Source organism: Eleutherodactylus coqui, chromosome 10 (assembly GCF_035609145.1).
Source record: "Eleutherodactylus coqui strain aEleCoq1 chromosome 10, aEleCoq1.hap1, whole genome shotgun sequence".
Classification (NCBI taxonomy): Eukaryota; Metazoa; Chordata; class Amphibia; order Anura; family Eleutherodactylidae; genus Eleutherodactylus; species Eleutherodactylus coqui.
Genome location: NC_089846.1, coordinates 100,184,608 through 100,199,832, shown reverse-complemented (window position 1 = coordinate 100,199,832; position 15,225 = coordinate 100,184,608). Strand labels below are relative to the sequence as shown.

Below are 15,225 nucleotides of genomic sequence, written 5' to 3'. Positions count from 1 at the left end.
TGTGTTACAGAAAGTTAGGAAACAGAATCTGTAGTCTTCTGTGTATACACTGCATAGAAGACATCATGGCAGCAGGCTCCCCCTGCTATTTCTGAGAAAACGGAAAATCAGATATACAGACTACAGAAAGGGGAAAATTCAGGATACAAGTCATATAATGGTGAAAAATAGTGTATACACACACCACAGTTTATTTTGAATAGTTTTATGAAAAATTAGGAATGCTTTAAGGCCAAAGCAACTTTCTTCACTATTGATATAGTGCCGTCATCATGGCAAATCCCAACACGATCCTGCGTATTACTGCTAGTAAAATTAATCTGAGGAGAGGAGATGGAGAACTGCATGTCTTAGAACTTTTTCATGTACCTGTGATTTCAAGTCATCCAACACTACTGTCATCCATCCCAGGGCTTCAAGGGGGGCATTTGCCGCGGGTAGCTGTGGATGCCAATATACTTCCCTTTGTACAAAGTTTAACAATACAGGGCCTGCTTTCACATTTGCGCTGAGCCACTACAATGGGAACCTAATTTTGCAGCCTTCTTTGAAAATTACCATCATATGCCTTATTATGACAGATGGAACAACCCCTTTATGCTCAGGGTTACCTATAGTGACTGTACAGCAAAAAACCTTCATTCAAGAGGTTTTGCTATGACAAGAGATCTGATCGAGCCGCCTCATTGTTCTGCACTTCTATCCTCCGGTACTACTGCATATATTAGGAGGACCTGCAGCCTTTTATTTCAGGAGGATGAGTACTTGTCTGCCGCAGCCTCAGACTATACAGTGCAGGGAACCTTAGACTTTGCACCAGAACACTCCTAATTAAGCAATAATCCACTGCAATAAAGGTTTATAATTACTGGGGAGGTGGAGAAGCCTGCGAGCGGGTTGCCACAGCAACGTACTATTATAATATTAGTCGTATCGCTGCAGTTTTCAAGCAAAGAAATTAAATTTGTATCATACCGACGACACAAAGTCTACCAAGTGAATGGAGAAACTTACCCAAGTGCTGTCTGAACAGGGAGGACAACTACATCTACAGAAGAGGGTGGTTGACTTTTCTAAATAGGGAAATCCAGTAAGGGTAGGGTCACCGCTGGTGACCGAAACCCCACCTACCTGCGGCGGACTACGACTGAAAGAGTTCGCTACCAATACTATAGCTTACTGGCAATGTCCTTCAGCCATTGGCCTCCATTTGTGGGTGGGATGTGGCTGCACCGTGGACACTTCCCGGTTCATGACGGGCCGTTTAAAAATCTAAAATTGATCTTATTAGCCCTGGCTTCATAAAAAAAAAAGTGTGTAAATATTAGATCAGACCAGCGTTAAACAAGCATCTAATGAAGATAATAGTTTTCCAGGTGAAAATTTTCTCTGCATTGTTTAATAGAATAAAAGGGGTTTTCAAAAATTCTGAGCCACGCTGTTTAACTTTTTACACGCCATGGTCAGTGCGACCGAAGCATGTAAAAGGCTGACAGAGGGAAGGGGCTCCCTCTGTCACCCATCGGACCTGCGTGATGTGATCGGGGTGGCGGGGGGGAGCCAATGGGTTTCTATGGCACCTGGAGGCTTCAATAGATCGTCTGGGTCTGCCAACTACAGTGGCCTATGAGGCTCAGTCTCTGGATGATCTTCATAAGCTTTTTAATGCACTGAAGTATAGTAGTGTATTAGAAGAATTATCAAAGATGCTGATGTTCAAGTAATCCAGTGGGACAAAAATAAAAAGTACAGATAGTCCCCGACTTGCGAACATTCGACTTACGAATTTCGCTAGATACGAACTATCTGTTCTGCACAGTATGATGTAATGCTATGGCAGTACATCATACTGTGCAGGGACCGGACAGGCTTCTATCAAGCCTGATAGAAGCCTGTCTGGTCACATCGCGGTTGCTGGGCAGCCGGGGGCCTTCTGAAAGGCCCTAGGGCTGTCTATGCAGAGCGCCTAGCAAGCCGTGCGCTTGATAGGCACTCTGCATAGGCAGCCCTGGGGCCTTTCAGGAGGTCCCCGGCTGCCTAGCAACTACACAGCGTCCCGCGATCTCATCATGGGACGCTGTACGGGCCCCCTGAACGTCAGGTGCCGGCTGTTTCTTACAGCGGGCACCCGGCGGCAGCAGTTCCGACGAGCCGCGCCGCTCGTCAGAACTGTTAACACTTTAAATACCACTGTCAGAGCGGTATTTAAAGTGTTAACAGTTCTGACAAGCGCGCGGCTCGTCGGAACTGCTGCCGCCGGGTGCCCGCTGTAAGAACAGCCGGCACCCGACGTTGTATGGAGCGGGATCCACCCGCGATCCTGCTCCATACAAACATTTGTTCGACTTGCGAACAAAACGGACTTGCGAACAGGCTCCCGGAACGGAACCTGTTTGCAAGTCGGGGACTAACTGTATACAATTTTTATTTTTTTTTAAATAAAAAGAATGTTAAAACCCACCCTTCCCCTTTTACTATGTAAAGAGAATAAAAAAATAAACAAACAAAGAAAATCAATTATGTGGTATCGCTGCGTTCATAATGACCCAGAAAAAAAGTTAGTACTTTATTTAACCCGCACAGTTCGTGTCATTACAAATAAAAATAGCCAGCTTCGCCTCTCTCCCTTACAACAAACCGAACAGAAAGTGATTAAAACATCGCCTGGATCAACAAAGGGTGATATTAAAAAGTACAACTCATCCCGCAAGAAAGAAAAACTCTCTCAGCGCGGTTGACAAAAAAAATTTAGGGAGGGGGGGGGGGTGAATGCAGCAATAAACAATAAAAGAAAACTTACATTAACTTGGTATTGACATAATCGTACGGGTCTGCAGAATTATATCGCACGGTGAACAGCGTTAAAAATAGGAAACATGTAAGAATTGCAGTTTTGTTATTCTTGCTTATAGAAAAAAAGGGAATAAAAAGCAATAAAAAATGTTCTATGTTCCCAAAAAAATAATAATTGGTATAAATGGTGTACTCCCAGAAAACCATTTAAAGGGCAGTAACTGACAGTGTTTTTGGGGGGTTTCATTTTTGTGACACACACTGTATGGTAAAAATGACATGTTTACTTTTTTCCTGCTGGGTCATTAAATGGGTTTTGCAGTCCCCTCCGGCTGTCAGTGCTGGGCTACACCAGGGACAAAGCGGAAGCCGTTGCCCTGACCCCTGTGTCGTGGCCGCTGCTAGTGATTGCAGGTGTAGCCCTCATTGAAATCATTATAATTGTAGGCTGGAGTCTCACTGATGTCAATTACAGTTGCGCCTGCGATTAGGAGCGCCGGCCACAACATAGGGGTCGGAGCAGCAGCTTACACTTCAACTCAGATGTAGCAGAGCACTTATGGCCAGCGCTGCTTGGAAAACCCCTTTAAGATTCCACCAATACCGAATTTTACGGGCAAAACTTAGAAAACGGTTTTTGTTTTTTTTATATATATGTTTAACGTTTTTTCTTACAATTTTTTTACTCCCAGACTCTGATGTCATCAATAATCTGTGTCCTCTGGTCAAACAAGTGTAATAACATGACAAATCATGCTCTAAAGAACGCCATTACATGATCGTCACCAACTCTCGCAATTTGGAGATAATTGCCAGGCAGCACCTGCACAAGTTCAGCACAACAATTATTGGGAAAAACAAATGCCAATGGAGGTTCCTAGCGCTTATGGACCAGTGCCCATGAAGTGTAAATAGAGGGATGGGTACCATTCCTGACATGGCAAGGTCTCAGGTTATAGTCATCTATTCGATAGAACTGCTCAGTGCTCATATATAAGAGACTCCTACACTGTAAAGCTCCATTTTGACGGGACGAGTGTCAGGCAAACGATGCCCGACACCCGTCCTCGCGCATACTTGCTCTTGTGCTGCTGCACGGGAGCAAGCGTAAATAGCAGCTGTTCAGTATTGAACGGCCGCTGTGTTAAGTCAATGGAGAGAGGAGGGGGAGGGAGAGGAGAGAAATCTCCTGCAGCCGCCCTGCTGTGAGCCGGCGATACTAGCTCCAGTGCAGAAGGATGAGAGAAAAAGTATGTGTGGGGACGAGTGTCGGGCAAAAGTCTAAATGGGCCTTAAGTTACTTCTTCGTAATACTGCTACCTTCATTTCTACTGCTGGTGGTTGGTCGGAATAGTCCATTAACAGCTGTATTATTCTATCCAGTCAAGTAAAAACATGGAAACAAGATCGGTCCGACTCCAGTAAAGAAGATAATGAAGCATTTCACTGTATTAGGCTTGTTAACAAGGAATTACTCAGTAACAACTTGAATAAGTCCCTAGTTAGATAATACTTAAAGGGTCACCACCCACATCAGCAGTTGGCACGTAACCATACACGGTCACCGCTCGACCATAAGAAGTCGGAGCCACATACACCTTTGAGTTTCTTTGCAGGGTACGGGCGGTCAGAGCTGCCGGATTGTACACAGTTCCCGACGAGGGACAATGCAGGAATCCACTACAGAGAATTTAAAGGGGTATTCCGGAGACTGGGTGAAATTTTCAAAAATTTCCCCCGTTTCCACTTACTGACATTATTCCACACAGCCATCTTAATCATCAAAAACTTCAGATTTTCACACTGTTATTGAAATGGCCACCAGAGATTATAAAAACCTCCTCCCCATCTCCAACAGTGCCCCATTTCCAGTTACTGACAGGTGCACATCACAACTGTACAAACTGCCATCATTACAGAATGTGAAGGCACTGAGCATGCCCGACCAGCAACACAGCAGAGTGTACAGGTCGTACCTACTGGATACTAATGGAGAACTAAGCGGGGTAAGGGGGAGGCCGCAGGTAGAGGAAGCCATAACAGTTATATTGCAAAATTACATGTTATCGCATCATGACGCATCACCAGATTACCCATTTAGCAGGTGAGTAATATGTTATTTTATGACATTTTCTGCAGCCAGATTTTTGTTGTTTAACCCTTTCCAATCCACTGTCTGACGTCTAAAAAGATTCTGATTGAAGACTGTACGGCTCCGCTGTTGGAAGACGTCCATCAAGGTATTCTTACTGTAGATTGTCCGCTCTGTTATTGGGGGGCCTCTCTAGCATGTAAAATACTGCAGTACTGGCTCTAGCCAGCAGATGGCGCCATTGTATAATGGCAGAAAAAGAGCACCCTAGGAAACCCTGAATCCAAAATTGGATTGCAAAGGGTTAAAGCGACCCTCTGGTTTCAGACACATTCAGTCCCGAGCTGAAAGCTTTAGCAGAGCTGCTGCTGAAAGCCAGAGCCAGGCCAGGCTGTGAGAGAAAGCTGGAGCTACTCCCTGAGAGGGAGGCTGAAAGCCTGATGTCTGTGAGAGACCAGGCTGTGGTACGACCACGAGTTTGACAGGAAAGGATGCCCCCAGACTGACACCCGGTTAGGTATGTGTAGTGGCGCTAGGTCACTGTGTTGTAGTGAGTGAGGAAATTACTGTTTAGTTAACGCCTTGACAGGCAAGTATTTGCTATGTCTATAGCAAGAAATTTATATGCTGCCTGTAGCTGATGTGTTTCCACTGGATTTCCGTGTTATTGCTGAATATTTAAGAAAATAGAGTTATTTGGACTTTAACATGAACTGAGTGAGCTGCTGTGTCGTTGCCGACCCCCATTACCCTCGCAGACATTGCCACAATATCTATATATGAAGTTGCTAGGGAAGCTGAACACCTAACAACAAGTAGTGGTTGCAGAGGGTCTGTACTTTAGTCTTGAGTGTTAAAACAAAATATATAAATAATGAAAGTATGTTGCAAGATTAACGAGAGACAGACAGTTCAATGAATGATCATAATTTGTCTGAAGAGTTATGTATGCTTTAAGGGTAGTCATCTGCAAAATACAGGCCAGTTAAGTGCCCCCCCCACCCGTGTCCAATAATGGGGAACACTTACCAAGGGTAGTTCTGTTTAGTCCCACAAGCCAGCAATGATATCCAAAAAGGAACATGAGGCTGATGAAGAACATTAATGAGACGAAGAGTAGGAAAAGCACATGAAATTTTGCATGATTATTTGCTATCGCTCCCTGTGGAGACAAAACAGTTTAGAGGATTAAATAAGGGATTTCTGCACATTTATGGAGATTTGTGTATAAAGCTCTGCTCTTGAATCAAAGTAACCATATGACAAGTAGACGGCCTACAAAGTGCCGGCTGAGAGAGTTTAAATACCTAGAATAGATTTCATGGAGATTCTTATTAAACTAATGGAGAGTACACCTGGGCAACAAGTCAGTAGCTCTGAGCATCAGACTCATGCCAGTAGGTGGCGCCGTTTATCCATACAACCGTCAAAGTTACCGCTTTAAATTATCTGTTTTTACCCAGTAAAACAAAGCATGACGGACCCTAATGGATGCCGCCGACTAATGCTAAATCACACACAACCGTAAAAAACGAAACAGCCGAGCGCTTGTACTCCACTGGAATGAAGGGAGCGGATGGATGATTGGCCGCTTCTCACTGTGGGAAATGCAGCGCAGAGGAGAGGGGGAGACAGGCGAACACACCGTTTACGGCAATATTTAATCTCTGTACAGAAGGAATATGTAGCACTCACCGTCCAGTATAGCAGGAAGTACTGAAAGACAGTAGATGCGATGTACGAACAGTACAGCATTGCATACGCCAGGAAGAGCAGAAAGAACTTGTAGTTGGAGAATCCAATGCAGTTGTTCACCCTAAACAAAAAAATAAAAAGTCATGCAAGAGGACGGTCATATTACTTCAGCAAGTGAGATAATTGTATTGGTGCACCCCTGACTACTGGGAACCCCACAAATTAAAAAAAAAAAAAAAAAAAAGATTTAAGGGGTCACCGCATTGGGTAGAAAGTCACAGCCCCTTCAGCTATTACATTTATTTATTTATTTGTTTTTAGGTTACACGGGGGCTCAGAATAACTTGCCTGTAGTTACCCCAATATTAAACTTGGTCTTGTGACTCGCTCACGGGGCAGGAGGTCGGCATGGGTGGCCACTTTAGACAGTTTTTGTTCTTACTGGACAATAGGAGGTTTTGATACTTTATATGTCAATTAGCTAGTTTAACCCTTTCCAATCCACTGTCTGACGTCTGAAGACATTATGATTTAAGGCTGTACAGCTCCGATGTTGGAAGACGTCCGTCGGGGTTCTCTTACTGTATATTGCCAGCCTCTCTGCTGTCGGAGCCTATCCAATGTGTCACCTCATGCAGTACTGGCTTTAGCCAGCATATAGCGCCATTGTATAACGGCAGAAAAAGAGTAAGCCCCCTAGGAAAACCAGGATACAAATTGGATTGGAAAGGGTTAAACCATCTCTGACAAGGTGAAGCACAAGACAGCAACTTCCATTGGTGTAGACTCATTAACTTTTTCATGTCCTTTTGTTTATTAAATTCTTAGAACAAGCATTACACTCATAAAGAGACGGTCACCTACTTTTAACCCCTATAAACTAAGCTTATGAGCTGAAAGTAAGTGACCCACTGAATTTGGGGATTTAGGCGTAAAGCCCCATTTACCTGCAAAGATGATTGCCCCAAATTCGTTCAAAAGATAGGGAGATTGACCGTTTTAGTAATTGTTTTGCATAAGCTGCTAATGGGCACTAATGCCCATTAGCAGCTTATTACCTTCATTTGCATGTAAATGAGCCTCCCTGTTCTGTATGCAGAAAACAGCAGGTGGCATGTTATTTGCATACAGTTCCTTTGTTCTGTCACAGGGCTGCAAGCTGAAAACAATATAAGTAGCGCTCCCGTGGAGAACACAGCGTGCAGTCCCCGCTATCAGCTCTCCAGCCGAACAATGGATTTTATGCTCACCTAAAAATCCTTGTTCAGACGAAAAGTAAACAATGGTATCATTTACACGCAACGATTATCACTCAAAAGACATTGTTTGAGCAAATTTTGAGTGATTATCGTTGCGTTGGCATTCGCCCGGTTTGAGTGCTGGAAGCTGCAGTGCATTGAGCGACGCTGCCAAGTAGTCTTCCCATTATATAACGTTAGAATGGGCGGACTGCTTGGCAGTGCTGACACAGGGAGAGGTGAGTATAACACTTACATCCCCGGCGGGTCACCTACTTTCAGCCCATAAGCTTAGCTCATAGGACTAAACATAGGTGACAGATTTCCTTTAAGTAGGACCATAAATTCTAATCTACAGGAAGTATCTAGGTCATACCACAAATAATAGATTTATTGTTAAATTACATGTGCAACTTCAGTACAGACTGGCATAACTGGATATTTGGTACCGACTGGTATAACTAGATATATTAATAGTGCTATATACATGTTATCTAATGATAAAGCAGGAGCCAGATACCAAGCCATATATTACCCAAAGCATGTCAGACATTCTATGTTTACATAACGAGGACATCGTCGTATTTATAGAAAGTGTGTAATGAACTAAAAAAGTCATCTCATTGTTTGAGCTTATGGCTGAACTTCCACAAGGTTGTCTTGTACTGAAGCAGCTGGTGAGCCAAGTGCCTCCTCTGCTAAACCTGCCCGGCATCCAAACCAGTGTCCTGGCACTGCGAATACCACCGAAGATATGTAATATGAAGAAAGAAAAGGGAAATACGCATTTTAGGCCCCTAAAGCAATTGATTTACAATCAAACATTAAGGGGATGAGCTCGCCTTAAAGGAGTTTTTAACCCCTTCATGACACGTCCTATTTTGGGCTTAAGGACGCAACAATTTTTGGCGGATTTTCTTCTCCGTTTATCAAAAGCCATAACTTTTTTATTTTTCCGTCAACGTGGCCGTATGAGGGCTTGTTTTTTGCGTGGCAAACTGTAGTTTTTATCGGTGCCACTTTTGGGTACATTAACTATATTGTAAAACTTTGTTGTTTTTTTTAATGATAGCAGGGAGAGAAAACGCATCAATTCTGCCTTAGATTTTTTATTTTTTTTTACAGCGTTAATCATGCAGCATAACTGACACAATCCATTTTTTCTGCAGACCGGTACAATTACGACGATACCAAAATTCTGACATTTTTTTTAGGTTTTTCCAGTTTTCTGCAATAAAACCCCTTTTTTTTGGAAATCTTTTTTCTATTCTAAATCGCTGCATTCAAAGTCCTGTAACTTTTTTATTTTTTGATATCTGGAGCTCTGTGAGGGCTTATTTTTTGCGAGACGAGCTGTAGTTTTTACTGGTACCATTTCGGGGTACATACAGCTTTTTTGATCACTTTTATTGCGTTTTTAGTGAGGCAAAATGCTAAATATTAGCATTTTGCCTCAGTTTTTAAGCGTTTTTTTTGCGTTTTTTTCCGTGCACAGTCAAAAGCATGTGCAATTTATTGTACGCGTCGTTACGGACGTGACAATACCAAATACGTGGGGGTTTATTTATTTTTTTACCTTTTTTTATGCTAATCTGAGAAAAAGCATAAAAAAATGGTTCTTAACCTTTTTTTTAATCTTTGTTTTTTTTACACTATTTGAGTCGCTCTGAGGGACTTAGATCACTGCACTTATGATCGCTGTCATAATCGCTTATACAGCGATCATAGGCATAGGCAATACAGGACGCCAGTGTCTGGCGTCCTGTTACCATGGTGATAGGCCGGGCTCTCGCGATGTTATCGCGAGAGGCGGCCGGAGACACAGAGGGAGTCAGCTCCCTCTGTGAACTCTTTCCCTGCCGTGATCTCCGATGCCCTCCCGCTGTTGCAGTGGGACGCCGGCTGTGTCTGACAGCCGGCTCCCGCTGCGTGATAGGAAATCCTGTTGCGGGAAGTACCCTGCTGCCAGGACGTAAACTTACGCCCTGCAGCGGGAAGGTGTTAAAGGGGAAGGAGTGAAATCCAGTGCCCACACTGATCAGCTGATGTGAAGGAGCCACGACACAACGGAAGACCCCAAACACCGTACGCTATACAATAGTATAGCAGCTCCCTCCTACTGGAATGAATAGTATTATTTCGGGGCACCACACAATGGATAGTCTTAAGGCTCCTGCCCACAGACGGATATTTGCTGCGGAATCCGCGGAGACCATCTGCTCCGTGGATCCGCAACACACAGCGCCCATAGCATGCTATGGATAATCGATTCTTCTTGTACGCTTGCGGAAACAAACTGCGGTTTCCACAAGCAGAGGAGAAATTGCAGAATGCTCCGTTTTCGTGCGGATCCCGCACTGACCACTTCCATCGAACTCAATGGAAGCCATCTGATCCGCGGCCCTTCTGCACTCGCATTGCGGAAACGTTGCCGATTCCACGGCATCAAAAAAAATAAAATCTGTAACGCGCATGTCTGGCAGCTCGCCGTGCAGACCATACGCAGCACAGATGAAAATGGATGTGATCAGGTACGCGTGAACGTCGCTGCTGTCAGGCCCGCATTCTGCACGTGGAATCTGACTCTGCTGTGTGCAGGGGGCCTTAAAGGGGTTGTCCAGGGTTAGAAAAACATGGCTACTTTTTTCAAAAAACACACCACCACCCATGTCCATAGGGCTGTGTGAGGTATTGCAGTTCAGCTCCCGTTCACTTCAGTGGAGCCCAGCTGCAACACCTCATACAACCTGATGGACAAGGCTGCCTTTGTGTTTGGAAGAAAGCAGCCATGTTTTTCTAACCCTGGACAACCCCTTTAAGTCTTCCACTGTGCTATGGCGCCTTTATATCTCCTTATTGGAGGTGATGCCGGGTTTTGGACTACACCGATTTGCTACTGATGACCTATCCTTCACGCTTACCATGAGAGAGGTGTAAGGTGCAGCTCACGGTCGCCACCATGGCGCAGAATTACAAGCGGCTTCCTACTGAGTGGGATTAATCTAGGCCAAACTTTTTGTAGTTGGCAACTTCTAAACGGCTGACTGCTTCTTGGGGAATGAAATGAAACATCTTTGACTCACTGGGATAAGTGAGAATAAAACACTAGTAATTAAAAGGACTTCAACTACTGCTGAGTGTTACTGACGGGGCTGGTTGTCTGCTGCACAAACCACATGCCTATCTGCATCACTTTATTGGTTTTGAACCAAACATTAAACACAAATCTCATCCATGCGTCAGAATACCGAAATGTATAAATACACCCAAACAAACCTTTCCAAATAAGCGGTTCTGAAGTGCTCACCTGAGTAGTTTATAACAACCAATTTCAGAATCCTGGCCCTGATCCAGAATGACTCATTACATACTACTAAGCCAACTGTACAAGTAGATCAGGTCTGCAAGAGCTATACATAGCAAGGTTCCAGAATAGCCCTTAATTGCAATATAGCTGCACCCCTCTAGGATAGCAGATGCAGAATACAAAAAGCCCTTCACAAAATGACGTTTTGGTGCAATCTTTGATGTATTTATCCAGCCAAAACCAGGCCCGAGACCCAAGAAAAGGAAAAGTATAAATCTTTCCTTTTTCTGGTCTTGTCTGGGTTAAAAAAAAAACATCAAAAACCGCAGTGTGTGAACAAGGCCAATGATAAATATAATGAGGGGGAAAGATACATACCAAGGGCAATGATGATCCATCTTCAAGACACACCTGTGATGAGACACAAGACAAAAAAGTCAAACTTGCTGCTAAAAACAGAACACGGAGGACAACATGGAGAATTAGCAATAAACGGACATAATGAACAAATTTACAAAAGATTGTAAAGAATTAATGAGAACAGCAACAATTCAATAAATAAAGTAATAGGTATCAGAGATACAGGGGGCTCGAACCCAACCCAGCAAGTGGTATGCCAGGCTTTTATTACGGATAACCTATCCTCAGGATAGGTCATCAATAGTTGATCCGTAGGGTCCACCACTCCGGATCCCTGCCGATCAGTCGATTGACGATTGCCCAGCCCATTGTCAGTGCAGTGGAGTCAGACATCCTCATCGGTGGTCAGTGCTGGAAGTGCAATGAAATCAATGGAAGTGATGCCTCTTATTACAATTCTGGCTCCTCAGTGTGGTCACAGCTGGAAGTATATTAGGAGGCAGTGCTGCCATTGCCTTCAATAGAAACAAAGCCTTTATTGTACTCCGGGCCCAAAACACTGATGACGTCCAGCCCTGCTGCACAGCTAACAAGTGTCGGCCCCCAGCCAATCAGCTATTAACCCCTTCCCGCGATAGAACGTACAGTTACGTCTGTCAGGGTATGTATGAAGAGAGATCAAGGGGCGACCTACCTTCATTCAGCACGGGCGCCGGCTGTTTATTACCGCTGACACCAGCTGCAATCAGCCGTGCGACTGATCGGTGCCCTTAACCCTTTAAATGTCGCTGTCAATTCTGACAGCGGCATTTAAATCCCCCCCGTACGCCCCCCCCCCGCGATGAGATCGCAGGGAGCCATGCGGGTCTCATGGCAGCCAGGAGCCTTCTTAAAGGGGTAGCTTGATAGACTGCCTGCCTAATTGCAGTAGGAAGTAATGCTGTGGCATAACATCATACTGCAGGAGCGATCAAAGCATCACAAGTTGGTGTCCCCTTTGGGAACTGAAAAAAAAAAAAAGGTAAAAATCAGAATAAAGTTTTACTAAACAATAAAAAAAAAATGTAATAAAAATTAAAAAAAAAAAAAAAAAAAAACCCTTTCAAAGTAACGCATTATTTACCCTGCACGGTGAATGTTGTACGAAAAGAAAAAAAACCCAGAAATGCACTCTTTTGGTCCCTTTGTCTCCCAGAAAAAAATGCTATAAAAAGCAATCAAAAAGCCATATGTACCCCCCAAATGGTCCCAATGCAAACTACAGGACGTCCCGCAAAACATGAGCCCTCGCACAACTATGCCGATGAAAAAATAAAAACGTTATTGTGCACAGAAGATAACGGCAGGAAAAGAAAAAAAAATTAAATGTCTTTAAAAAAAAAAAATGTTTGGTATCGTAGTAATCGTACCGACCAATAGAATAAAGTTATCCGGTCATTTTTGTTGCAGTTTTTGCACTGTAGAAACAAGACGCACTGAAAGATGGCGGAATGCCTTTTTTTTTCCATTTTACTCCACTTATATTTTTTTTTTAAAGTTTTTCAGTACATTAAATAGCACCATTGAAAACTCAACTCATCCCACAAAAAGCAACAAGCTCTCATACAGCGACGTCGATGGATTAATGAAGTAGTTAGGTTTTTTTTAAAAGGGGGGGGGGGGGGATAAAAATGGGAAAATAAAAAAGGGCCGTGTCATGAAGGGGTTAATGACCTATCCTGAGGATAACTCATCAGTAGCAACAACCTGGAATACCCCTTTGAATATATTACAGACCCACACATGAGCAGCAGTATAAAAGCCATAAATGCCTGATGTGCGCAAAATAGCTACATTCATTGGGCAATGAATTGTTAAAGATCTATTCCCACAATCACCAACTACCCTGCTTCCACAGGACAGGGGATATAAGTTTGTGATCGGGGACCCCCACCGATCCTGGAAACAAGGGTTTGGGGCATACAATAATAAACACAGCTGTGGCCATGCATGTGCGCCACCACTCTAGTTGTTTTATTGATGGCGCTGGAAAATGCCAACAATGACTGGTCAGCAATGCCTGGCGCGGTCGCTGAACCAGAGCAAACTGCTCCATCAATGCAGGGACTGTCAGTTCTAGGGATGAGTGGGGATCCCAGAGGTCGGCCCCCACGGATCATAAAGCTATACCCTGTGGGGTACAACTATGGGGGAATGGCTCTACATCTCACAATATATATGGGAGTGCTGCTTGGCTGGTCTCTGCTGTGATTTGGGGTCTCTGGAAGTTCTGGGGGCGCACTTCCATCGCATTGCGTCATGCCCTTAGATAAATAATATTACTTACATCCCGCAGACAGAGCAGTGATGGCAGCGATCGGGCTTCACCACCTGGCATCGGTCACAGAAACGAATGACTAGAACAGACAGAAAGAGGAGTCGTTACCGGGCAGATAGCAATGGCTTCACCCATACAGATAGAAGGACCGCCGAGCAGGAAGGTCTCCATCTCACCAGCAACGGTCAGAGCTTAGAAACGATTCCTTTCTTACCGTGTCGTAAAACGCAAGACGCGGGATCCCGCGCCACAATGTGCAACATTGTAGCATTCTATGGAATACTATGAAAATCCCGCAGAGTTCATACTGTCAAAACCATTTAGTTAAAATCCAACATGGAACCGAGTGAGGCCCGCGTACCACGGACATATCCACACGCATATTTGTGCGCAAAACTTCTGTACATTCAATACCCTGTTCCCCTGAAAATAAGACCTACCCAAAAATAAGCCCTAGCATAATTTTTAAATAGTTTCCAGGCAGCTGTACATGTAAAAAAGAAATATTTTGGAACAAAAATTAATATAAGACCCTGTCTTATTTTTGGGGAAAGATGGTATGCAGAAAATATTACCCACTGATTTTAATGGGTTCGTTCACAAGCGCATATTTTGCATCATGCAAAAAAAAAAGAAAAAACAAACAACCCGGCACGCTCTATTTATCTGTGCATTTGTACAGGAAAGGAACCCCTCTTGACCCCTCATTAAACTAATTGGTCATTCGGTAGTTGAGCGCATCGGTGCGCGTTTTCTTGCACATGCAGTTGCACACAACTTGCGTGCTCAGAAAGTACAGTGAAACATGTTGTTGCGCACGTAAATACACAACATCGGATGTACAAAGACGCGGCGCAGATGAGCACGCAAATATGCGTACACTCGTGTGCCGCAGGCCTGATCTAGTCCGATGTGAACATCGCCCTTAAAGGAGGACCGGCACCCGATAAAACAGTAGAAGACGGGCCGGGACGCCTTTCTTAAGCGATACAATATTATGTTATAATCATTAATAACGTCAGGAGGGTCGGTGATCCGCGGATTATTCCAATTGCCAGATTGGAGTCAGGAAGGAATTTTTTACCTTGAATGCAGAAAACTGGCTTCTACCTCATTGGGGTTTTTTTGTGCCTTCCTCTGGATCAACGTTGGGGGTAAAAGGCTGAACTGGAGGGACATGTGTCCATTTTCAGCCCTACATACTGAGTTATCTATGTTATGACTCACTGTAGAGTCATGCGGTTTCCTATTCTTGGCTTAAGATTAAGGCCGCCTGCACACGGGCGGAAATCCCGCGGCGGTATTTCCCGCGGGATTTCCGCCGCTGAAAGTTTGCATAGGAGTGCATTACAATACGCACTCCTATGCAGACGGCCGCGGTTTGGCCGCGCGAAATCTCGCGCGGCAAACAAACCGCGGCATG

General features: G+C 44.2%; 1 protein-coding gene across 1 annotated transcript in view; it reads right to left on the bottom strand.

The window, feature by feature from the left end:
- ZDHHC15 (zinc finger DHHC-type palmitoyltransferase 15) overlaps positions 1 to 15,225 on the bottom strand; it is a 38,092-nt gene that overhangs the window by 13,248 nt on the left and 9,619 nt on the right. Inside the window, exons 5-8 of the mRNA XM_066581638.1 lie at positions 13,812 to 13,881; positions 11,504 to 11,536; positions 6,581 to 6,701; positions 5,915 to 6,047 (exon numbers count right to left, since the gene is read on the bottom strand). Coding sequence (XP_066437735.1) covers positions 5,915 to 6,047; positions 6,581 to 6,701; positions 11,504 to 11,536; positions 13,812 to 13,881 — 357 coding nt within the window. The remainder of the gene's footprint in view (positions 1 to 5,914; positions 6,048 to 6,580; positions 6,702 to 11,503; positions 11,537 to 13,811; positions 13,882 to 15,225) is intronic.